Below are 22,886 nucleotides of genomic sequence, written 5' to 3'. Positions count from 1 at the left end.
GGTGGCAGTAACGAGTATAACAATAACCAACTTGCATCTAGTCCCTTTAATATAATAAATAAATAAATAAATAAAAAACTCTACTACTTTACAGCTGATGTGTGATGAGGAATTAAACTATGTTTGAACCAAATGCAGTCCAGTCAAATCCAGTGCCCATCCTGCACCAGTCCACAACATTTAGCAGTAAAATGCCACATGGCTCGCGGTTAGCACATTCAAACATTGGCGCAATAATTAAATATAAATAAAACATAAGTGAGAACGATACAATAAAATAAAATAGCAAAGCATTAACATTGCAAGAATTAAATACAAAGAACTACTCGCCTTCAATGTGCTACTCCTTTTGGCCATTGAAAAGGTCAGTTCAGTTGAGAGCATACTGCTGCTGTGATTGCGCGCCCTCTGGCGGAGTAACGTGGGGCTACATGCAAATAATACGCAAATGAGAGTAAAAATAATCAACGCCACAAATACAAATCTGATATCTTTGCCCTAGATTAAAACACTTGACAAAAGAAATCCTAGGGAATAGGCTAATTATTCATTTTAAACAAACACAACAAATCAGTTGGCACAGACCTCATTGCAAATGTGTCTGAACACGACAGCGGCTTATCACTTGATTTGATTGATTGTTTATTCCGAGTTCAATGTACAATATTTTTACACCATTTTTTTACATTAACATGTGCAGCTTGTGCGACATTTTAACATGCATTCATGACATATGCTTACATAATGCTGTAGGCCTACATAATCATGGGTTTACTTTTCCCATCAAAGATTAAAAAATAGATAAATAAATAAAACTGCATCAGAGGGTTTGAAGAGTCGCAAAAAAACACAAAAAATGCAGTAGGCTACTTTACTCTGGTGACCTCTGGTGGATAAATAGAGCAGAGCACTTCTCCACCGTTTTGTGAGTTTATTAGCTAGAATCTGCAGAGGAGCGTGTGCAGGTACTCTTAAAAAAAACTAAAAAACATTGACGTTTTCTTTTAACAGTCAGGCTAATATGGAAGACCAAAATGAACCATTATGGAATTGCTCTTGACCTGAACCCAGTCTCTGTTCTTGTGTTCTCACTTTGTATCTTTATTGAATTGTGAATGTTTTTTCTGCAGTGACCAATGGATATTGTGCTGACCTTGTTTGTGCAACAGAGGGCGCTGTCAGACCTGTGCCCAGTGCCCACGCTCACACGAGAGCTCACTGATTTGAGGCTGGACACAGCCTCGCGCTGAAGCAGCGGCTCGGTTATATTTAGAAGGTGACATCAGATTAGGGCCATCTCTCGTGCGCAGGACTAGCCTCAGACGCATCTGGAGACATGGACCGGACCGCTGGCACGTGACCCTGGAGGAGCATCATGAAGCCCCGTGCACTGCTGCTCTGTTTGTCCGTGTGCTGCCTGCTGCCCCCGGCGCGCGCTCTCCTGGGCTTTCGGCCGGAGGCCACAGGGGCAGAGCTCTCGGTGGAGGATGGCGTGCTCGTGGCGGAGGAGGGGAGTCGCTTCTTGCTGCGCGTGTACTTCTCTCTGCCGCCGCCCGGAGCTGCCGCGCGGAACCGCAGCGCCGCGCCCTGGATCGCCTTCGTGGAGGAACCAGGCCCCGGGCGGGAGCGGCAGGCGCATCCGAAGAGGAACCTGTGCGTGGACCGCGCGGCGAGAACATCAGATATCGAGGTCCTGGGCTCGTTCCGCTCTGCGTCCAGCCACAACTCTGTGCTCGTGGAGCTGTGGGCCAAAGAGCTGCGGCGCGGTGAGCACATCAAGTACTACTCCACGTGCGCCTTTGACGGTGCGCGATGGGAGCACTACCGGACGCGGGACTTTTGGGTGGCTGTCCGCGAGGGCTCGGCGACCCCGGGGCTGTGGCTGCAGCTTCTGGTGAGCGCGCTGCTGCTCGCGCTGTCGGCGCTGTTCAGTGGCCTCAACTTGAGCCTCCTCGCGCTCGACCCCGTGGAGCTGCAGGTGCTGCAGAACAGCGGCACGAGCGCAGAGCAGAACTATGCGCGGCAAATCGAGTCCGTGCGTCGCCACGGTAACTACGTGCTGTGCACGTTATTGCTAGGCAACGCAGTCATTAACGCGGCGCTGGCCGTGTGCACGTGCCAAATTCTGGGCATGACTTGGATGTCCACACTGCTCTGCGCTTTTGCCATCTTCTTCGTGGGGGAAATCTTGCCACAATCCGTGGCCTCGCGCCACGGCCTCGCGATCGCCTCCAAAACCATCTGGGTCACGCGCCTGCTCATGGTGCTGTCTTTCCCGGTGTCATATCCCATCAGCAAACTTCTGGACCTCGTGCTCAACCAAGAAATCTCAAACTTTTATACGCGCGAGAAACTATTAGAGATGCTGCGCGTGACGGACCCATACCACGATCTCGTGAAAGAGGAGCTGAACATCATCCAGGGCGCGCTGGAGCTGCGCACGAAGACCGTGGAGGACGTGCTGACCCCGATACAGGACTGCTTCATGCTGAGCGCCGATGCGCTCCTGGACTTTGGGACCATGTCCGAGATTATGCAGAGCGGATACACGCGCATCCCCGTGTACGAGAACACGCGCTCCAACATTTTGGACATCCTCTTTGTGAAAGACCTGGCCTTCGTGGACCCTGATGACTGCACTCCCCTCAAAACCATCACCCAGTTCTATAAGCACCCGCTGCACTGCGTGTTCAATGACACCAAGCTGGACGCCATGCTGGAGGAGTTCAAGAAAGGTGAGGGGTCAGAGGTTAACAATGTGCTGCGTTTGTAGCACATTGTTAAGGTCGCATTAATAGGAAATTTTGCAAATAGGAACTGGTGTTTGTTATACAGATTGGCACAGTGAGATAAAAACAATAGAGCAGAAATAGGTCTCACTGGTCTCTTCAAATGGTGAATAAATTAAGCTTAAGCACCTGCCCTTCCTGATCATTCAGCCTCCAAGTGAGTATTGAATTACTTTCAGTGCTTTACAGGCCTTTGCTAAGATTGATATTGTATTTTATCCCTTTTGAAAGTCTCCCTCATGATCAGGCTAAAAGGTCCCACACTGTTTCATCGAGAGTGCTCCATCTGGTTATTGCAGCGCACTGACTCAGATGTAAACAGACCGGATGCTGCAGTGGGCGTGTCTTCTTTGACCAATCACAGCTCATCTGCTCAGTCAGCGCTTTCTGTGCTGCTTTCCCTGGTGTTAGTGCTTGAGATGAGACAACATGTACTTTTGCTCAGAAGTCTATTTGTTTTACACCTTTATTTACGACCAGTGATGTAACATTGGTGCACATTTTGTCTGTGTTAGCCTCCGACAGTATGTGCCTGATAAACTGATGTGATGCTCAGTCCGTGGGATAATCCGGGGATTATACTGCATAATCTGCATTTATCATAAATTGATGCATTTAGAAATTATTCTTGAGCATCGTTTGTCTCTATAATCCTACTGCACTCACATTAAGGCAGAGGAAATACATGTTTTGGGGGATTTTTCTCCTACAGTATAAAACTCTGCTAGACTGACACTACACGTTATAACCAGGAAAGCCCCTCTGAATTTCTTTTTTCAGGGGACTCCTTTGTCCTTTGAAGAGTTTAGAAATCACAGTAACACATTAGCACAGTTTGTTCTTGTGTGTGTTGTCGCAGGGAAGTCGCACTTGGCCATAGTGCAGCGCGTTAACAATGAAGGAGAAGGCGACCCGTTCTACGAAGTGATGGGGATCGTGACTCTGGAGGACGTCATCGAAGAAATCATCAAGTCTGAGATTCTGGACGAGACCGACCTTTACAGTAAATACACGGACATCGCGCTAGAGCAAATGTATTTAACCTGGTCATTTGCAAATAATTAGAAGAACAGCAAAACAGTGTTCTCCCAAATGTTGATGTGTAAAGTGTCCACTGTGGATGGAATTATTTAGCCATGATCCTGACATATCTTTAACTCCCCACATCCATCAAAGCACGGTGTTCACAACTATGTGTTTGTTTGTTTTCAGCGGATAATCGTACAAAGAGGCGCGTTTCGCACCATGAGAGGAAGCAGCAGGATTTCTCCATTTTCAAACTCAATGAAAACGAGATGGTCAACATCTCTCCTCAGCTGCTCCTGGCCACGCATCGCTTCCTCTCCACAGGTACTTCAACAACTATTGAATACAATTAAACACTGCGGGACGGTCCCAGGTTCAATTCCTGGACAATGTGGGGCTCTTTGCGTGTTCTCTGTGTGTCTGGGTGGGTTTTATTAAGGTGCTCCCCATGAACCCAAAAACATGCTTATAGAGGCAAATCCTGCTGGTACTTTTGGGGCGACAGATAGTAGAGCAGGTCGTCTTGTGTCCTTGGGCAAGACCTTTCACCCACTTTGCCTCCAGACTCTGTGTACATTATATGAATGAGCCTGTGAATGAGTGAGTGGTTCCTTGGTGTAAAGCACTTTGAGTGTCTACGATACGATACGATACGATATACTTTATTAATCCCGAAGGAAATTCAGTTTATCAGCTGCACAATCAAGTCACACATACAACATCAAATGTCTAATGTAGGTGTGCTATATAAATATGTGTACTTTATAAATAATGTGCGATATATATATATATATATTTTAACCTTTATTTAACTGGGAAAGTCCCACTGAGATTAAGACAATATTTTTCAGGGGAGTCCTGGTCCCAGAGGGGAACCTATTGTACATGTTTTAGTGGTGGGGGAAACCAACGCAGACACGGGGAGAACATGCAAACTCCAGAAGACTTTGCAGAAAGGCCAAATCTGGGTGAAAAAAACAAAAAAGTAATTTATGGAATAAATCAACATTATTGTTCTCTTTTCTGGTTCTAAACGACAAATATTTTAGTATAGGTTTTGAAAAAAGTATTGTTAAAGTACCGGTACCCAGCCTTACCTACAATGAGCCTGTCTGCAGATCTGGAGATGGGTTCCTGGGCACATTAAAAGATGGGTCAAATACAGAGTACACAGGGATGATCAAATGTACATTACAACCTTTAAGGCTATGGACGTTGTGTAATCCTTATGCCCAAATCGTGACTTTTCTCTATCCAATGACATTTTTTTTGGTCAGAGGTGGAGCCGTTCAAACCTACTCATTTGTCGGAGAAGATCTTGCTGCGTCTGATAAAACACCCGAGTGTGGTGCAGGAGCTGAAGTTCGACGACAAAAACAAACGAGGGCCACAGCACTTCCTGTTCCAGAGAAACAAACCGGTCGACCACTTCATCCTCGTCCTGCAGGTGACACATACACAAGCAACAAAATCACTGTTGAAAAGAATAAAGAAACATGATACATTGTGTTTCAGGGTCGAGTGGAGGTGGAGTTTGGAAAAGAGGCCTTGAAATTTGAGAACGGAGCTTTCTCACATTTTGGCGTTCCTGCCATCATGCCAACGGGTAACAATTATCGTTTTCATGGCCGTCATGGATTTACAGTTTTAATTCTCGAAGTTCATACGAGCTCTACAAACATATTTAACACTGATTGAACAGCAAAACAATTGGGATTTACTCCACATATTTAAAGAGGGGGTATTATGCAAAATCGACTTTTTCAAGCTTTACATCATGTTATTATGTCATTCCCTCATTAAAAACATGCCTGAAGTGTTGCCTTGGCACAATCACGTATTTTTGAGTAATCTGTAAAAATTCTGATGGCAGCCATTTTAGGGACAGCTTTGCCTGAGTCCTCCTAGGAACGCCCCCACCTCCTGGAGACGCCTCTGACCTTTCGTCACCAGCCCAGTAACCAACCACTGCTCCTCAGCAGAACCCCCTCCCCACTGATGCCACAGACAGCGTGTGGGGGGTGCGTGTCGGAAAGGGTCAGAGGTTCTTAAAGAGACAGAGGCCTATTTCAAGACATTCGCTACAGCCATTTTGAGAGAGCAATTTTATACAAGGCAGTTATTCTAATTTACTGCATTTACAGACCAACAGAAGGTTTCGTCATCATTGTAGTGTGCTATAGACTCGTGCTATGTGATTGAAAAAAGCATAATACCCCCTCTTTGAAGAACGAGCTTGGCAGAAATTAAGGCGGGACCAAAGCAAAGACTGAACCAATCAGAGAAAGGTGATACAAAATGTGACCAGCTTCTCAGTAAGTAGTGATAGCTGTAGATTACCTCCAAATCTGATAGCAAAGCCAAAAAAGATGATACTCTTTCTAATACTTACTGACAAAAACAATAGTCGCCACCTCTATTTAACTCTGATCTGGGGTCGCTGCAGTTGGTCAGGCCTAGGTTCAGCAACATGTGCCCAAAGAATGAGCTGAACATCCTGAATGATGGATCCATGGATTTCTTCTTCCCTGATGGCATGGGCATATTCCAAGATGACAATCACGATCCAAAGTCCAGATCATAACCCCATTGAGAATCTTTGGGATGTGCTGGAGAAGGTTATGTGTAGGGTCACACTCTCCCATCATCAATACAAGATTCGGATGATTAGTTAATGTGAGTGCAAGCTGTGATCAAAGCTAAAGGCGGTCCAACCAAATTGAGTTTTATTTTGGTCAGGCGGTGTGTATAATGCATTGAGTAAGTCAGACAAACAGTAGTCTGGCGGTTTTTGGTCTGGGTTTGGGTGGTTAACGTCAGAAGGTCCTCTAAAAACATGTACGTCAGGAGTACATGTGTGTGAGAGAATGAGTGAGTGGAAGAATGCTGTGCTCATGCCAAATGTGACCCAGAGACCCTGCAGTTCAGGCGAATGTTTAACGTGTGCCACTGCTGCCCACCTAAACTGAAAAATGGCTGTTGTAAAAGTGATATGTTTGCACCGGTGTAACGAGTGCGTCGTGTTGATGGTACAGTCCACAGGTCCCCGTCCCGCAGCAGTGGTTTGGACCGCTCCGACTCCATGCTCTATGGAGGGAGTATGGCTCAGCTTAACGGAGGATCTAACCTGTACTTACCCGACTACTCCGTCAGACAACTCACACACCTCCAGGTCATCAAGGTGGGCCCGGCCATTTTCAAATCACTTTTATGTGTAAACAGTGGTGTAAATAGACTATAACGTACACTGTTGTTATAATCGGGCATGTGTTCCTGCTGTAAGAGTTTCCTCCGATGCCGTCACTGTGAAGATGAAGGTCACAGACAGAAGTTATACGGAACCATTCTACAATAACCTCTTTCTGTTCTCAGACAAGCCTAGTATAAATGAGCAAAAGGCTTTGATATGTAATTCTGACTAATGAATAATCGTGAATAGATAAAGTTTGTCCTTAGTACAGATAAGCAATAGATCAACGTGGTGAAGGGAAAGTACGGCCGAGTCAGGACGTTCCCCGCCAGAACCTCAATGTCCCTCAGTCTACGCCCCTTGTTCTCTTTTTCTATTGATGATGTACTGCATACGAGCAAGCCAAAGACGATCATTGTGCGTAGCAGACGGTTAAGTTCTTCTGCTCTCTTTTCAGATCAGCCGCAGCAACTACCAGAACGCAGTCGCAGCTTCTCGCATGGATAGCTCCCCCCAGAGTCCAGACCCAGAGGCGCGCCCCCCCGACGGGACCAGCCCGACTCCGGAGGCCCCGCCCAGCGACCACATGATCAGGCTTTTTCCCCCGGAGCACTCCTCTACAGATCACATGACCAGACTCCACCCCCCAGACCACACTCCGCCGGATCACATGACCAGGCTCCTACCCCCTGACCACGCCCATCTCGCCCCCGGCTCCTCCCTCATGTCCCGGTCTCGGGAGCCGGGCCGCCCAGCCTCGGCTCGCACGCGCTCAGTCCAGGCCAGCGCCACTCACTGCACGTCTCTGCTCAACGAGAAGAACCGCATCGTTCGTAAGTTAAAGGAACAGGCCACCGTTCTTCCATACTGAGATATGTTAGCTTAGACAAGTCGATAAGTACCTGTCTGGTCTTTGTGCGTGCCCGTGGAAGAGCGTGGAACTTCCAACTTCACCCCCGTTTGGAGCTATAGATTGGGAAAGGCCAAATGCTAACATCATCTATGGTCGTATTGCGTGACTGAGGGCACACACAAAAGCCAGAGAGGTACGCATAAGCTCAGGCAAGAACATATCTCAGTATGTAAAAATGGTGGCCTGTTCCTTTAAAGACCGTGTTATTATGTCATTTTCACCTAAAGATTTGACCTGGAGATGTGTTGTCTTATTCACATTTGACTAATCTTGATGCTCAGGCCGTGTTCTCCTCGAAAGCTGAAAACAGTACGAACTAGTGGCCCAGTGTGTGCATGTTTGTGGAGCTGTGCACTGGTTTCCACCCACTGTGGTCATCAGGGGACATACTGATACAAAAATAGAGAATGAGTCATGCTAGATGTTCGATATAAAGTTTCCAGATTGAAATGGCCTGGTCATGTTCAGAGGGATAGTGAATATACGTAAGGGCAGATGGATGCTGACGTTACAGCTGCCATGGAAACAGGAGAGAAAGAGCAGATGAGACAAAAGTCGTGAAAGAGGGCGTAGCTTAAAGTTAGTTGGTGTGGGAGAAGAGGATGTAGAGGACGGTGTTAGAGAATAAAATGGGTCGTGCTGTAAAGTTTGATAGTACGACTACACAGCATGATCCAATATGATAAATGGCACTTTAATTTTATTCTCTAACAGACGGAGTTAGATTATAAGAAGAAGCAGGGGATTCACTGTGGAACAGACCAAAGAGATGATTTGAGTTTGCTGTAAAATTTAAACTTCCATACTTGGACCATCTCCAGGTGGTACTTTATTCATCATAGTTACAGATAACCTCATGTATGCTATTGTAATTAATCTAAGGGTGCCGTTTTTCTGGATTAGAAGTGGTTCACACCAATTTTAGGCATAATTTAGGTCTATTTCTTTAACCTTAATTAGAGTTTTGACCTTATTTGACATTGTGTTTTTCAGGTAGTAAATCTGACGGTCAGAAGAGTCCCAGTGATTCTGTGTTTCTGAGGATGGACGAGATCCCGTACATCCGTGAAGACCGCACTGAGACCGACACCAACCCGGGTACAAGACAATTTTTAGAGTTTGCTCCTCTATCCTAGTTTGGTGGAAATTTAAGAGAAAATGGTGTTAATCACATACGTGCCAAATTAAGCCAAATTTGAGGGTGAAAAGAGTGGCTGGCTTGTGCAGTCTGAAACTTTTGGTTTTGTCATTGTTCAATCCTGGTCCAGCACACTCAGTCCCTCTCTGTCTCTCTATCTTCCTCATCATTTCTCCCTCTCTGTCCTTCTCTCCACAGACCTGGCCTCAGCCGTGGACTCGGACACGTCTCCGTTCCTGAGCAGCAGTGGCCTTTCGATGAGCAGCTCAGAGGACACTCTGGGCAAGAAACTGCTGCTCAAGCTCAGTGAGTGGCTCTTTCTTCGCTCCTCATTCTCATGCACGCAGCAGCCTCACTGCACCAGCCATAAACAAAGACTTCCTGAGCATTGGAACAGTTTCAATTGCCTTTTCCAATGAACTTTCATGCTTAAGGGTCTCAATAATTGATTGTTCTCAGATTGTTGAATTCAGTGAGCAGCTGTGAGGCGCAGCAGTTTACTCTCGTCTCACAGCAAGACGGTGCCATGCCAGCTGGGGCAGTTTTGTGGAGTTTGCATGTTCCCCACATGTCTGCATTGGTTTCTTCTGGGGTCAAATCATGTACTATAGGTCCCCCTCTCGAACCAGAACTCCCCTCTTAAACAGATTCTGAATCTACATGAAATATCTGCGGTTAAAGGAACAGGCCACAGTTTTTCCATACTGAGATATGTTCTTACCTGAGCTTAGATGAGTTGATACGTACCTCTCTGGTCTTTGTGTGTGCCCTCAGTCACGCAAAACGATCAAAGATGTTTTTAGCATTTGGCCTCTCCCAGCATATTCCTATAGCTCCAAACGAGGGTGAATTTGGAAGCTACCACGTCCTTCCACGGGCACACACAAAGACCAGACAGGTACGTATAAACTCGTCTAAGCTCAGGTAAGAACATATCTCAGTTTGGAAAAAACGTGGCCTGTTCCTTTAAAGAAACCAACTAATGATCTTAGATTGAGGGAAGGAGCTTTTCTTATTGTATGAATTGTGTATTCATAAATATGTTTGATGAATGACAAGGGAAAAAAGTGATTGAAATGAGCCCATGGCAGTTGGCTACAAAGACATGTTTACTCACATTTGTGTTCCTACATTTTCCGGGCAAAAGTTAACACATTTAGAAGAGCGACAACCACAGAAAAACAAGAAAATTGTTTAACAGTTGTTCAGTGCTATTGATCAACCTGTCATGTTTTCTTTAGGTCACAAAAAGAGGAAAAGATCTCGCGAAGGAGAGAGGACTCCAGAGGACATCTCAGAGCAGCCGCTTGTCGAGACTTAGCAAACTCCAAGGGAACGGACTCCTGCTGTTTTAGACAGATGTACAGATACTTTCAGAGTTTTATCTGAACTGTTAACAAAGTATACAGTATGGACACTGGAACCAGGCCATCTCATGTTACCAACTTTGGGTGATTTTAAAATCATTAAAAAAAGGATATTATATTTTTAGGTGCAATGTCGCAGATATATAAAGACAATTTTGCACATTTAAAAGTGAGAACTGCTAAATTTAATAATAATAATAAAAAAAAGGAAATGCCAAACTACAAAACTTTGCTCTATCATCTGCAATTTTCTCTTTTTAGAATAGTCTTAATAGTACGTCCAATTTTCTTCACAAATATATGTTTTTAATTTCAAAAATGTTCTCCTCTACTAGGTGTTTTTTCTATCTCTAAATAAGATTTAAATGGTTGGCTTTCTTAGTGCAATAACTATGCATGCTAAATCAGGACTAAACCAGGGAAGACAAACGGACTGAACATGCCAAGACCAGAATTTAACTTGGACTCAACCACGACTAAGCAACGGTTTCTGCATGGCAGCATAAGAAGGTTGGCCATTCAGTTAAAACTCTTGGCATGCTGTCGTTATGTCCTTGGGCAAGAAACTTCGCTTTTGTCTGTGTAAATGTAGTGTGCAGGTTAGTAATCTGTGGTGGTTGAAGCAGTTGAGGGAGAGGCATAAATTGAAATTGGCTCTTCCAAATTCACATTGACTTGGCTGGGGAATCAAGTGAACATTCATGAGGTCTATACCCAAGGACACAGTGACAGTATGCAGCAGTCTGAGCTTGATTTGAACGGCCAATCTTTTGGATCCGTGGGCGACCGCGCTAAACACTGAGCCATTGTCACTCCAAGCAACTGGGATTCCCACAGGGTCTCCCATCCTGATACTAACAGGCCGAAACATGCTTGGCTTCCTTAGACTCCTGCTGTAGTGCCCCTTTGGCAACTGAAGACGTGAGACTTTGAGAAGGCAAGGGTGGTGCTTGGGACGCGCCTCTATGTGTCTTTGACTAAAAATGTAACCTGAACTGGCTAAGACTTGACTAATTCCTTCTGCATAAATGGCTGAACTGACTGTACTGTCGCTGGTTTGGGGGTTTATCTAAAATATGCATCTACTCTTCCACTTTTGATGCCTGAATGTAGGAATGACCATGAATGTAAGAGATTTACAGACTATCAGTAAGTAATTTTATATAAAAACGTATTAAAAATATATTCTCCCTGATTGTGTCTGTTGTCAATAACACACAACTTCTTGTCCTCTTTCACAATATCCATATATCTGCTCTTTGGGCATCCTCTAAAACAGGGGTGTCCAAACTTTTTTCATGGGGGGCCGCATATTGAAGCGTACACGGGGTGAAGGGCCGTAGATCGGTAGTTAGTGCCGCAAAACCTTCGACTAGCAGAGGTTTAAATTGTGCCCCATACCTCTATTTAAGCTTAAAACCTTCATGCCAGCTCAGTCTCACAGTAAAATGTTAGTTGTTTGGTTAGAATTGTATAGAATTATTACATTTCAGATAAAAAGGCCCATCTCTGGTGATGTGTACTGATACAGCAAGAGGCCGAGGGCCACCATAAATTGGACTGAGGGCCGCATTTGGACACCCCTGCTCTAAAAGCATCCTGTTCCCCAGAAGCTCATTTCCCCGCCTCTGTATTTGTTCATCCATCTTAATATGGAAAACTTGATCCTTAAAATGTCCAACTTGATCTGTCCGGACTCATCACAGGGAAACACAGCTAAACATAATTTACAGTCTCATAATGCTATAGCAGGGGTCACCTCCCTGAGGGTACTTCAAGAGCATCAATTTCTTCAAGGGCGGCCAGTTCTAGTAAATACCAGAAAAGCTTAAAGGTGCATTATTTAACTTCTTATGTGAAAAATGAAGTTGATATTTGTGCGTATTTGACCTTGTAGTGACTGTATAAATGGTTGGCATGGCGACTTTACTTTCTATCATAGTGGTCTCTAGGACGCTCCGGGATCAATTTTTTGGAAGGTTTTCTCTGCTGACGGACCCTCTCACCAGAACACCTACAAAACAATTGGTCCTGGAGCATTGTGGAGACCGCTGTGATGGAAAGTAAAGGTGTCATGCAGACCACTCATACAGCTGCTGGGTCACTAAGGTCAAATACGCACTAATATCAATTTTTTCCACCCACATATGAAGTTGCACAATGCACCTTTAAAATTACAATAACTTTAGGATGTGAACCATATCCTGCACTAATTCCATGCTTTTAAACAAATAGAAAGTCCATAAAAACAGCAGGAGCATCTGTATTTTCCATAGATTTTCAGAAAAGCAGATAACGTAAAGTGTAGAGGAAATTCCAGGTGTTACTGAGGAAGCCCCAAAGAACATCCAGGTGCCTACAGGCATAGGGTTGGTAGGTGACCCCTATGTTATTGGCTTTGTGGTTCTCAAACTAACCACACCAGTACCACCAGAGGTAAATCAAGACCATATCAGAACTTAACCAGGTCTAAAATAGAGCAATTTTGGAGTAAATTGTGCCAAACCTGAGTATAAATTGTCAAAACCAGAAAAAGACCTTACTTAACTGCACCTTACTTAAATGCTGATACCATAGACTGCATCCTCTTCGGGCAAATGAGGCGATAATTTATGTAATTGAAAAAAAGACACAAAGCTCTTTTTATTCTTGCATATTTTAGAGACGGTTTCCTCTTTGTGAAACTACCGGATTCAAACAAACCAATCACAGCACTGCATTTACGGAAGTTACCGCCCTCTTTTGACAAATTACCAATGAGCGTTTGCGGTGGGCGGGGCCTGCAGCACAACAGCGGAGCATTCGAAATGAACATGGCAGCGGGCAAAGATGTCAACGAAAACACGCTGATTAAAAGGTAGGATTAAGCACAATGTTTCGTACAAAACAGCCGAAATGTACAGTTATAAGTAAGCTCTCGCTGCGCTAAAATGTGATGCTGGGTTTGGCTTATAAATGAGTGAAAATCGGCGTTAAAGTAGGACCCGTAATGACACGCGTACAGCCCGCCCCTTGTTTAGCCATTTAACGCGAATTCCAGTTGCAAAAACAAAAGAGGAATGAAAGCCACAGTAAGATAATTTTTTAATGATTTGACTCTTTTCTTGTTCTTATATAGATTTCACGCAGGCATCAAGGATGTCTCTTAATTGTAATTGTAATTGTTTGGGGGTATTTTTTAGGCTTTGGTGTTTGCATGATCAAACTGTCACATTGTTGGAAGTGGCGCATAAGGTTGTCAAGGAAGGAAGTGAACATGTATGAAGTCAGTTGTCAATAACAATCTCACGCTTTTTTTCTTTTTATCATAAGCTCTTCTATCTTTACACACTTATTTATTTCTATTTATAAGATTGTTTTGCAAGATATTGACCTGGAACTGTTAAAAAAATGTTTGTTTTTGTTTTGTTTTTAATGAAAGAAGTATGATTTGGGCTGTTTACAAAGTGATAGCCAACCTAGTATTTCTGATGCTGAACCAAATAGTAACTAAGATTAGTTGAAACAAACACTTTGTAATGTGAAAGGTCATTAATGTCTTGAATTTGAGAAGATTTTTTTGTTTTAAACATTGTGCATTTAAAGAGCCTACTTTGGCTCCCGTTAATATGTTTTTTATCAAAGTGCATTTGACGGCTTTACTGCAACACTGTGCAGCTATAATGTGCATAAGGGCCCTGAGCGAGTCCCAACTTGATTATTGCTTCATAACGGCATCAAGGAGCTAATCGTTTGAAAGACATAAACACCTGTCATATGCACAGACTTCTTTGAGTATGTTAAAGTGTTGTCATTAAAGCCACGTGTGTCTTTTTTCAGAGGTGCAGTGAACACAGCGGTGATGCCCTGTGAAGGCTCCCCCTCTGCCGCCCGCCCGCCACTCGTCTTTAACCCGGATTTTTATGTGGAGAAGCTTCGTCACGAAAGTCCAGACGTGTTTCTGGAAGTGGTGCTGAGTAACATCACGCGCCTCATCGACCTGCCCGGCACAGAATTCTCACAGCTGCTGGGAGACGACAGCCCCAAGACCCCCACCGGCACCAACGGAGGCTTCTTCAGATCCTTCAACTTCCTCCGGCGAAAAGGTCGGGGGGTATTTCATGATTTTGTTGGTTATTTTCAGTTCATGTCCCTCTCTGACAGGGAAGGAGTCGGGATTCCTGTATTAAGCATATGTTGTATGACGTATCCAAAAGCCATAATCCACACGTCAGTTAAATATCAGAATATACAGCTTATTGATCTATGCACATTGCACAACCATAAATGGCTGCTGGAGTCTTGTAAAAATTATAAACAATTAATGTAGTCATTACTGAAATGAAGATTTTTCAAGACATTTTTTTTTCCCCAGTTTTTTTTGTTGCAATTACTGCTTATTGTAGCATTTAGTGTACATGCAAATTAGAGGCCCTATACAGGTTTTTTTTATAACAAACTCTGAAAGAGGAAGCCACAAAAACGGAATGTGCACCAAACTCATTCCTAACTTTCCATACATATTTGTAGCATCTAATGACCACAGGTGGACTAAGTACAAACAATGACTCGATAACCTTCGTGTGCTGAACATGGCACAAACTATCGTTAATATAAGGCATTAAATCCAAACCAATAAACATCAGTTAAGACTAATAAAAACAATAAATAGAAATTACATTGGCTATATTAAAAACAAATGTATGTTATTTTACAGTGGTTGTTACTTATTCATTATGCCTTGTGTATTTCAGATAAAAGTGTTATTTTTGGGACTCAGTTGAATGAAACTTCTATCGCACAGATCTACCAGCTCATCGAGTACCTCAGCAAGAGTAAGTGTTGTTTTACTCACACTCACCAATATGGAATTAAAGTGGGACTATACTTTATTTAAGATGCCGCCAAACACGATGTCAGCTGCACAGAGAAACTCACTATCTTGTTGTATGTGGACATTAAGTACATTAGGCATTACGCTCTGTTTATCATTATCGTTGACTACACGGAGCAGAAGAATTTCCATTAGACAGACCAACCGTGTTCACTGTTTGTTAAAGGGCTTCTGTTGTTTCCCCTCAGACCTGCATGTGGAGGGCCTGTTCAGAGTCCCGGGGAACAGTGTGCGGCAGCAGGCCCTACGGGAGCAGCTCAGCTCTGGGACCGCTGTGGACTGGAGCTCTGGGGATTTCCGGCCGAACGACGTGGCGTCACTGCTCAAGAGTCTTCTGGGAGAACTGCCCGAGCCTCTGCTCACACACAGACATTTCCACGCACACCTCAAGATCGCAGGTACAAGCATCATCCAGCATCATGAGAAAACTCCCGAAAGAATGCATTTTTACGTCTCTTCCTTTCCCTCAGATATGACCCTTTTCGACGAACACGGGAACAAGACGTCGGTGCCGAATAAGGAGCGTCAGATCGAGTCTCTGCAGCTGCTGTTTCTGCTGCTGCCCCCGACCAACCGCTCGCTGCTGAAGCTGCTGCTGGACCTGCTCTACCACACGGCCAAACTGCAGGACAAGAACAAGATGTCCACCTTCAACCTGGCGCTAATGTTCGCCCCTCATGTGCTCTGGCCCAAACACGTGAGACTGCTAATACCACTACAAACACTGCTGATAAAAATGAGGTTAAATGAATCCCAGCTCCCTTTAGACTGTCGCGCCTTTGAGCACGACACTTCACCCACCTGCCTATTTATGAATGTGGTGTGTGTGAGACGAGGGGCTGATGTTTGTTGGCGGCCTGGATTCTCGGGCTGCACAGTATATCGGAAAAAATATTGTATCGCGATATTAGGTGATGTAATATCCGTATCACAAGAATATATCGCAACAAAGAACGACACATTTTTTTACAAACTCAGCCGAAAACAAACAATGCATTGAACTTATGAATGTGTAAAAGTTCATTTTTTTTGTTCAGTTTACTAACTTCGTTCAATCTTAGTCTTGTTTTGGCCGTGATGTAGTGTGTTTATTAAAGGTGCACTGTGCAACTATTAGGTGAAAAAAAAAATCTTAATATTTGTGCGTATTTGGCTTTATGGGCACAGCTTGGCACCTTTGCTTTCCCTCACACTTTAAGACATTCCAGGATCAATTGTTTTTAGGGGTTCGTACCAGAAACCCAAAAACAATCGATTCCGGAAAATCATAGAGGCCACTGAGAGGGAAAGCAAAGGTGCCAAGCTGCAGCCATAAAGCCACTGAGTCACTAAATGGTCCAATAACACAGAAATATCAAGTTATTTTTTTCCACATAAAAAGTTACATAGTGCATCTTTAAGTCTAACTAGTTACTTAAGATTTGTGTTTAATTACAGTGGAACATATCGTGTTGAAATGGTGTTTGTGAAATATCGTAATAATATCGCAGTATCGCTCAGCTGTATCGTATATCGCAAGCTACTTCAATATCGTTCAGCCCTACTGGATTCTGTTAGCCCACCCCAGGGCAGCTGTGGCTACTATAGTAGTTTAGTGACATAAAACTGACAAAAAGTCAGGATTTTTGGAAGAAAACCCCCACCCTTAAACTAACAAGTTCAGATGAGGGTTTCAGTTATTTTGTTTAATGGAAATTTCCTGTACAACTGAGATCTTGCACCAAAAAAAACTAACTTTAATCATTGTATTCTTATCCTCCACAATGTTTATTTAAGGCTTGATTGTTGTGAGATAGAAGATCTTCAGGCAATAAGATAAATATCTCTGACCCGATCACTGACAAAGGAGATTACGGTACTTTTACTCGTTCTAAAGGTAAATGGTTTTGTTGCAGATGAACGCGAATGATCTGAAAGACAATCTGAAGAACCTGAACAGCAGCATGGCCTTCCTCATCAAACACTCGCAGAAACTGTTCAGGGTCAGTCCTCGGTTTTAAATGAATCCATTATTATGTTTTTAATTACCCAGTTTATGTTAATGTTATACCATCCTTTATTATTCTTCTGATCAGGCTCCTGGTTACCTTCGGGATTACGCCAAGCAGCATTTCAGCGGGAGCAACGCGCTGCAAAGCAAGGTAACGTTTTGTGTGTGTAATTTAATAAAAAAAGATTGCTCCTCAATAAATTAACCTAAACTGTTATCATACAATTGCTTGTGTCTCGCCTGTAACTGTGTCGTCTCGCTCTCTCAGGACGACCTGGCTCTGCTGTCCCTGAACGCCTCGCCAGGGCAGAGGAGAGCTGGGCCCCTGAAGAGGACGGCGGCGGCTGGGCCTTTATCGACAGACCACTGCTCCTCTCCCGCCTCCCAGTACACGGAGGACGCTCTGAAAGATCTGTTCAAACACGTCAACAACAACATGCCCGACTCTGCCAAGAAGAAGAAACTCGTGCGCCAGGTCAGTGAAAGATTCCACTCTGGAATTGGTTTGACTTTAATGTGCTCCTTCAGGGTTTCCTCTGGGAATCTGAAAGCATTATGATTCATGACATTCATAATGCCAAAAATGAAGGCCTTAAATGTCTTAACCCCCACATTAACCGAGCACATTTCCTCCAGTTTGGCATTACCCAAATCTAAAAGCTTCTTGTAGAAAAAGGTCAAATTAGCGATGAAAACCAGAGGAAAACCGGGATTAAAATTCAACAAATAAGCAAGAAACATGTTATGGGAAAAAAAGCAACAAAAAAGTTGAATAAATGCAACAAAAGAGTAATGAAAAAGCAAGAAAAATGCATCAAAAAAGTAAAAAAAAAAAAAGTTATAAAAACACAACAAAAAAAGCTTTAAAAAAAAGAAGAGCCAAAATTACGACAAACACCATGACAACGCAAGGAAAAATCTTAGCTCAGTTTTGTAGGTCTTTGCTTTCAAATGAGGCGTTATATTGGCCTATAGGGTGTACGCTCCAGTCAAGAAGCTCGCTCCAAACGGTCTATTTGTATTTATTTTTTCTATTTATTAAAACAGCTGCACAGCAAAGGGAAGCAAGAGAGGGCTGGGAGGCGCCTATGGAGAGTTCAGGAATTGAAACTGTAGGATTATTAGATCAATATTGCATTTTCTAACGAAGTGTAAGATGGTGATAAAGATGTGTTTGAGATTATAAGCAAAAAGCATTAAAGTAAATGGTTTGTGTGGTGTTTGCAGTTTGTGAAACAGACTGGGACCCCGACCTCCAACTGTCCTCAGGCTCCTGCGGGTCCAAAGAAGCACCCGCGATCGCGCTCCTTTGGGGGACTCATCAAGGTACATTCTGCCGATGTGTCTGTGTTTTCATGTGGAGGTGCACTTTGCCGATGCCCTTTGTCTGTTTGAAAACATACATAAACTATATACTTTTAATGCATTTTAGCGTAAAAATCGCAATGACCAGCTGACAGCAGAGAGGAGGCTTCGACACATTTCCCCAGAGGCAGCAGTGAGAGCGGGGAGAAAAGCGGGCAAAGAAAATGTGTTACTTCTGGCGGTGAGTGACAGTAAAATGTAATTTCTATGTTATTGGTTTGTATTTTACTGCAAATGATAAAATATTGTTATTGGAGAATTACAGCAACATAATGTGCTTAAAGAAAGAGGTTAGTCGACGACCTGAACATCCTGAATGACCGGGTTAAACCATCAATGGAGTTCTTCTTCCCTGATTGCATTGGTTATATTCCAATATGTCAACGTCAGGATTGAATTGTGGGTTCAGGGATGTCATTGTCCATTGGATTGACCAACACAGAGTCAGGAGTTTAACCCCATTGAGAATCTATGGGATGTAGTGTTCACTGGACGCCATTGTCAGTACAAGATCTCGGTGAAAATTAATGTGACACTGGAAGGTTAGGTTAGGTTAGGTTAGGTTAATTTATTTGTACCCGTGGGTAAATTCGTTTTGCAATTCTGAGAACTAGTCGACACATTAAAACACATTTTACAAAGATAAAACATCACACATATAAAATACAAAACTTGTAAGTGCTCCACATACTAACAGGATGTGCCTTTGGTACAAAAAAACAACTGAAGTTTAAGCCACTTGACAGTAACAAAGATAAAAAAACCGCGTCAGGGGCAATTTGATCCCGACTTGTTCATAAAGGAAAGGGCAGCGGGAACAAAGCTTTTCTTAAAACGGTTCGTGTGGCTCATTGGCATCAAAAAACGACGCCCAGACGGAAGCAATCGAAACTCTGAGTGCAAAGGATGCTCGGAGTCTTTTGCGATGCTTCGTGCCATCCTCTCTAACTGTCTATCATGCAGAAAGTCCAAACTGGTCTGAGGCTGGCCAATGACTTTACTTGACCACTTGACGAGCTGATTCAAGGCGTTTCTGTTTCTAACAGAGGAGCTCCCGTACCAGGCGACCAGGCAGAAAGCTAGGGTCGCTTCGATGAATGCCCGATAAAACAGTGTCATCACAGTTTTATCTACATGAAAGAAGGACAGTTTCCGAAGACAATACAGTCGTTGGTGGCCCTTTTTACAAACAGCAGCACAGTTTTCATTAAAATTCAGTTTGCAATCAATAATTGTTCCAAGATACTTGTAGGACTCCACACACTCCACTGATTGTCCCTTTATATATGTTACAACATGTGGGAGAGTGCTCTTCCTAAAGTCGATGATCATATCTTTTGTTTTTGCAACATTCAAGAGAAGATAAGACTCATCACACCATTTGACAAAATCCTCAACAACTGGGCCATGCTGACTTTCATTTTTGTGAAGTAGACTTACAATAACTGAGTCATCTGCGTATTTTAAGATGATTCTGTTTTCATGGTCACTCTGGCACATGCTAGTGTACAATATAAACAACAGGGGAGAGAGAACAGAACCTTGGGGTGAGCCTGTCGAAACAGTGCACTGATCAGAGAGTTCACCATTAACTCTCAGGAAAGGAAATATATATCGTGACATTGCGGAGCTTACTGGAAACAGTGCCACAGTATTTGGCTTACTAAATTTTAAGGAGTTTGTTTATGTTGACGTAACTTACCTCTTGGCCAGGACACTCTTGAAAAAGACTTTTTAATCTCATGGTAAAAATAAAGGATAGATTTAAAAAAGTATTATTGAACTACATGCCAAAAGACTGTCTTGGGACTCTGAAATGCATTGGTTGCTGCTCAGGCCAACAGTTTGATCTGGTTTTATATTATATATTAACACGCCTGCCCTGAAATGAACAGTTTTTATGTTGTTCACAGATGGACAGTCCACACGGCCCGGTTTGGGGGAAACCTGGACTCATAGTGAAAAACCCAGAGTTTAAGGAGAAAATTGTCAAGACTTCAAGGGTAAGTCGGCTCTAACAGTAATGTGAGGACTCAGGCTCACTATTCCCAAGCAAATGAGGACTTTCTGTGTGGAGTTTGCATGTCCTCCACTGGTGAGTTCTCTTCAACTACGATGAATAGAGAAAATCCCGTCACCATGGAGATCCGCCATGTTTGTGGCTGTTAGCATTTGTTTTCCATAGACTTTCATAAGCGAAAGACAGTATAAAAAGTGGAGAAAAAGGCCATGGAACAATTCCGTTAGCTGTTGAGTCACGACTGGTAAATACATCTAACTCACTGTGGTGTCCAAGTGTTTTAATGTGAACAATAACTCCAGCATTTTTTTTACCTTTCAAAATCTCGATTAGTTTATTATTGCTGCTAATCCCATGATGCTTAGCGATCATCACAGACTTGCTTCCGAAAATGAAAAAGAATGTTTTGCAGCTGTGAATAGACAAACTTGCATTAATAACTTCTTGTTTGTGTTTCAGGCGTCTCCGTTGATGCCGCAGTCGTGCTTCTCTCCACAGGACGTCTCTCTCTGAGCCTCCTCTCTCCTCTGGACTGTCGTTTGTTTTATATCTTCGTCTTTCTGTTTTTTAGACTGTTAACTGTGACTAAACACTACGCCCTGGAACAGAGAAACCAAACCACAGCTCAAGAACTCATTTTAATTTGATTAATTTATATTTTTAATTTTTTTCATAGCTATTAACATCACAACTGATTTCCTTTACTCCTGTATCACATTTATCGATAAAATGGTGTCATTTGGATGCATGTACGGTGAGTAAACAATATTATCATTTGCTCAAAGAAATGGCTGTGGTTTTGTTTCTCTGGGTCATAATTACTTTGTTTACTTGTGTCGTTTAGCTGCTGTATATTCATTTATAACCACTATATTGTACAGAATACGTCTCTTTAATATGAATTCTATTTTTTTTTTCTCCCGTTGGTTTTGGTACGACATGTTTTTTTAAAAATGTTTTTTATGTTACATGAATGAGTCTATTTTTGACCTTCAATGTGAAATGTTACTTGAAGTGCATATGACAGGTTACGCTGCCTATTTTTATTGAAGATTTCGTCTTCCCTGGTTTGACATTTCTTATGATAGTATCTTTGCTTATACACTAGAGTCGTAGCTTTGTCTTTATGGATGGAAATCTTCCTCTTTCCCCCAACCTCTTCATGAAATTTCCACTTCACTGGTTTAAAACCATGATTAATGCTTTACCAACGACATCGTCCCAAACCTGTCATATGCACTTTACGCTTTTAAAAGGTTTTAAGGACAAGGCTGTGAATTGTTGGTTACAGAAAGTTGGGAGAAGGATGTGGGATGTTGTTTTGGAGGGAATGAGCACTTTGAAATGGTCTTAACCTTTGGGTCTGTATTGGGAGCTTTTATGGTGTTACTAAATGTTGCGCATCTACAGTAGCTAGAGTTCAAACTCTGACTTAAGCTTTCGACAAGTTTTGTTTGAAAATGTGTTTACTTTGAAGCCTTGTTCAGTGAGTTGTTTCAGTATTTCTGACAGGCCTTCATGTATATCTGTTTAAAGTACTGTACATGATGAATGACTTGTCAAAACTGAAGATTAATCATCTGAAAGGTTGACATATTCACGTCATTTTAACCCCAGATGATGGTCTGAAGGCTGAACGTGAACGGACACCAGTTGTTTTTGTTTATTTTTGGTCTTCCGGTTTCCTGCCCAAAATGCAATGTGTAAAACTTTAATCTCTAACCCATAGTGAGTTCAATTGTTTCCTTCATTGGGATTTCTTCCTTTTAATCAATTACATTATTTATATTTTACACGTGAACCTGTTTATACTGTATTGTTGTCATAAACATATTGAGGACACAAGTTTAAAGCCCTGAACTTTCATAAATCAGTCGCCCAACCTCAACTAACTATTTTGATTCCGATTCTCTAATGGAGGCACTAGCACTAATTGGGACTTGATTGGGATTTTTGTTGCAAATATTTCGACCCAAGAGAGTTTTTAGAATTATTTGAATCTGTTTTGCGGCGTAATGTGGCAGCTCAAAGTGTGAGGCTCATTCTGCTTTCAGATTGGACAATCGGCTCAAGAACCAAAATCAAAATGTAAACAACTTTTGCATCATGTGAAGAGCGTCAGCATCACTTGTAAAACATTACAGGAAAGACATATTTGATTTGAACATGTTTACTTCATATCTGGGACACGGATGAGTCAAGGTTCTGAAATACC

The 22,886-nt window shown here is 42.9% G+C and overlaps 2 protein-coding genes across 2 annotated transcripts; both read left to right on the top strand.

The window, feature by feature from the left end:
• The first annotated feature begins 1,142 nt into the window (after positions 1-1,142).
• Positions 1,143-11,609, top strand: LOC306960230 (metal transporter CNNM1-like). The gene is made up of 10 exons (XM_079552598.1): positions 1,143-2,735; positions 3,649-3,792; positions 4,002-4,139; positions 5,093-5,262; positions 5,331-5,421; positions 6,851-6,996; positions 7,463-7,838; positions 8,912-9,016; positions 9,255-9,362; positions 10,298-11,609. Exons 1-10 carry the CDS (start codon positions 1,376-1,378, stop codon positions 10,375-10,377), a joined length of 2,718 nt encoding a protein of 905 aa, XP_079408724.1. The 5' UTR covers positions 1,143-1,375; the 3' UTR covers positions 10,378-11,609.
• Positions 11,610-13,214: 1,605 nt separating this feature from the next.
• arhgap19 (Rho GTPase activating protein 19) lies at positions 13,215-21,336 on the top strand. The gene is made up of 12 exons (XM_079553417.1): positions 13,215-13,280; positions 14,243-14,508; positions 15,157-15,237; positions 15,485-15,694; positions 15,767-15,993; positions 17,192-17,278; positions 17,372-17,437; positions 17,555-17,761; positions 18,514-18,612; positions 18,719-18,832; positions 20,565-20,654; positions 21,131-21,336. The coding sequence occupies exons 1-12, from the start codon at positions 13,231-13,233 to the stop codon at positions 21,182-21,184; spliced, it is 1,551 nt and encodes a 516-aa protein (XP_079409543.1). The 5' UTR covers positions 13,215-13,230; the 3' UTR covers positions 21,185-21,336.
• Positions 21,337-22,886: the final 1,550 nt, after the last annotated feature.

Source organism: Gobius niger (assembly GCF_951799975.1).
Source record: "Gobius niger genome assembly, chromosome: 3".
Classification (NCBI taxonomy): domain Eukaryota; kingdom Metazoa; phylum Chordata; class Actinopteri; order Gobiiformes; family Gobiidae; genus Gobius; species Gobius niger.
Note: the sequence above shows the minus strand (reverse complement) of the source record. Positions and strands in the feature narration are given on the sequence as shown.

What these genes read in the sequence shown, in the direction of transcription:
- LOC306960230 (XM_079552598.1), top strand. Translation starts at nt 1,376, where the DNA reads ATGAAGCCCCGTGCACTGCTGCTCTGTTTGTCCGTGTGCTGCCTGCTG. An exon ending in TCCTGCCATCATGCCAACGG is followed by an intron (nt 5,422 to 6,850) that starts GTAACAATTATC and finishes TTGATGGTACAG; the next exon opens with TCCACAGGTCCCCGTCCCGC. An exon ending in CGAGAAGAACCGCATCGTTC is followed by an intron (nt 7,839 to 8,911) that starts GTAAGTTAAAGG and finishes TGTGTTTTTCAG; the next exon opens with GTAGTAAATCTGACGGTCAG.
- arhgap19 (XM_079553417.1), top strand. Translation starts at nt 13,231, where the DNA reads ATGAACATGGCAGCGGGCAAAGATGTCAACGAAAACACGCTGATTAAA. An exon ending in CCTTTGGGGGACTCATCAAG is followed by an intron (nt 18,613 to 18,718) that starts GTACATTCTGCC and finishes AATGCATTTTAG; the next exon opens with CGTAAAAATCGCAATGACCA. An exon ending in AAAATGTGTTACTTCTGGCG is followed by an intron (nt 18,833 to 20,564) that starts GTGAGTGACAGT and finishes TGTTGTTCACAG; the next exon opens with ATGGACAGTCCACACGGCCC.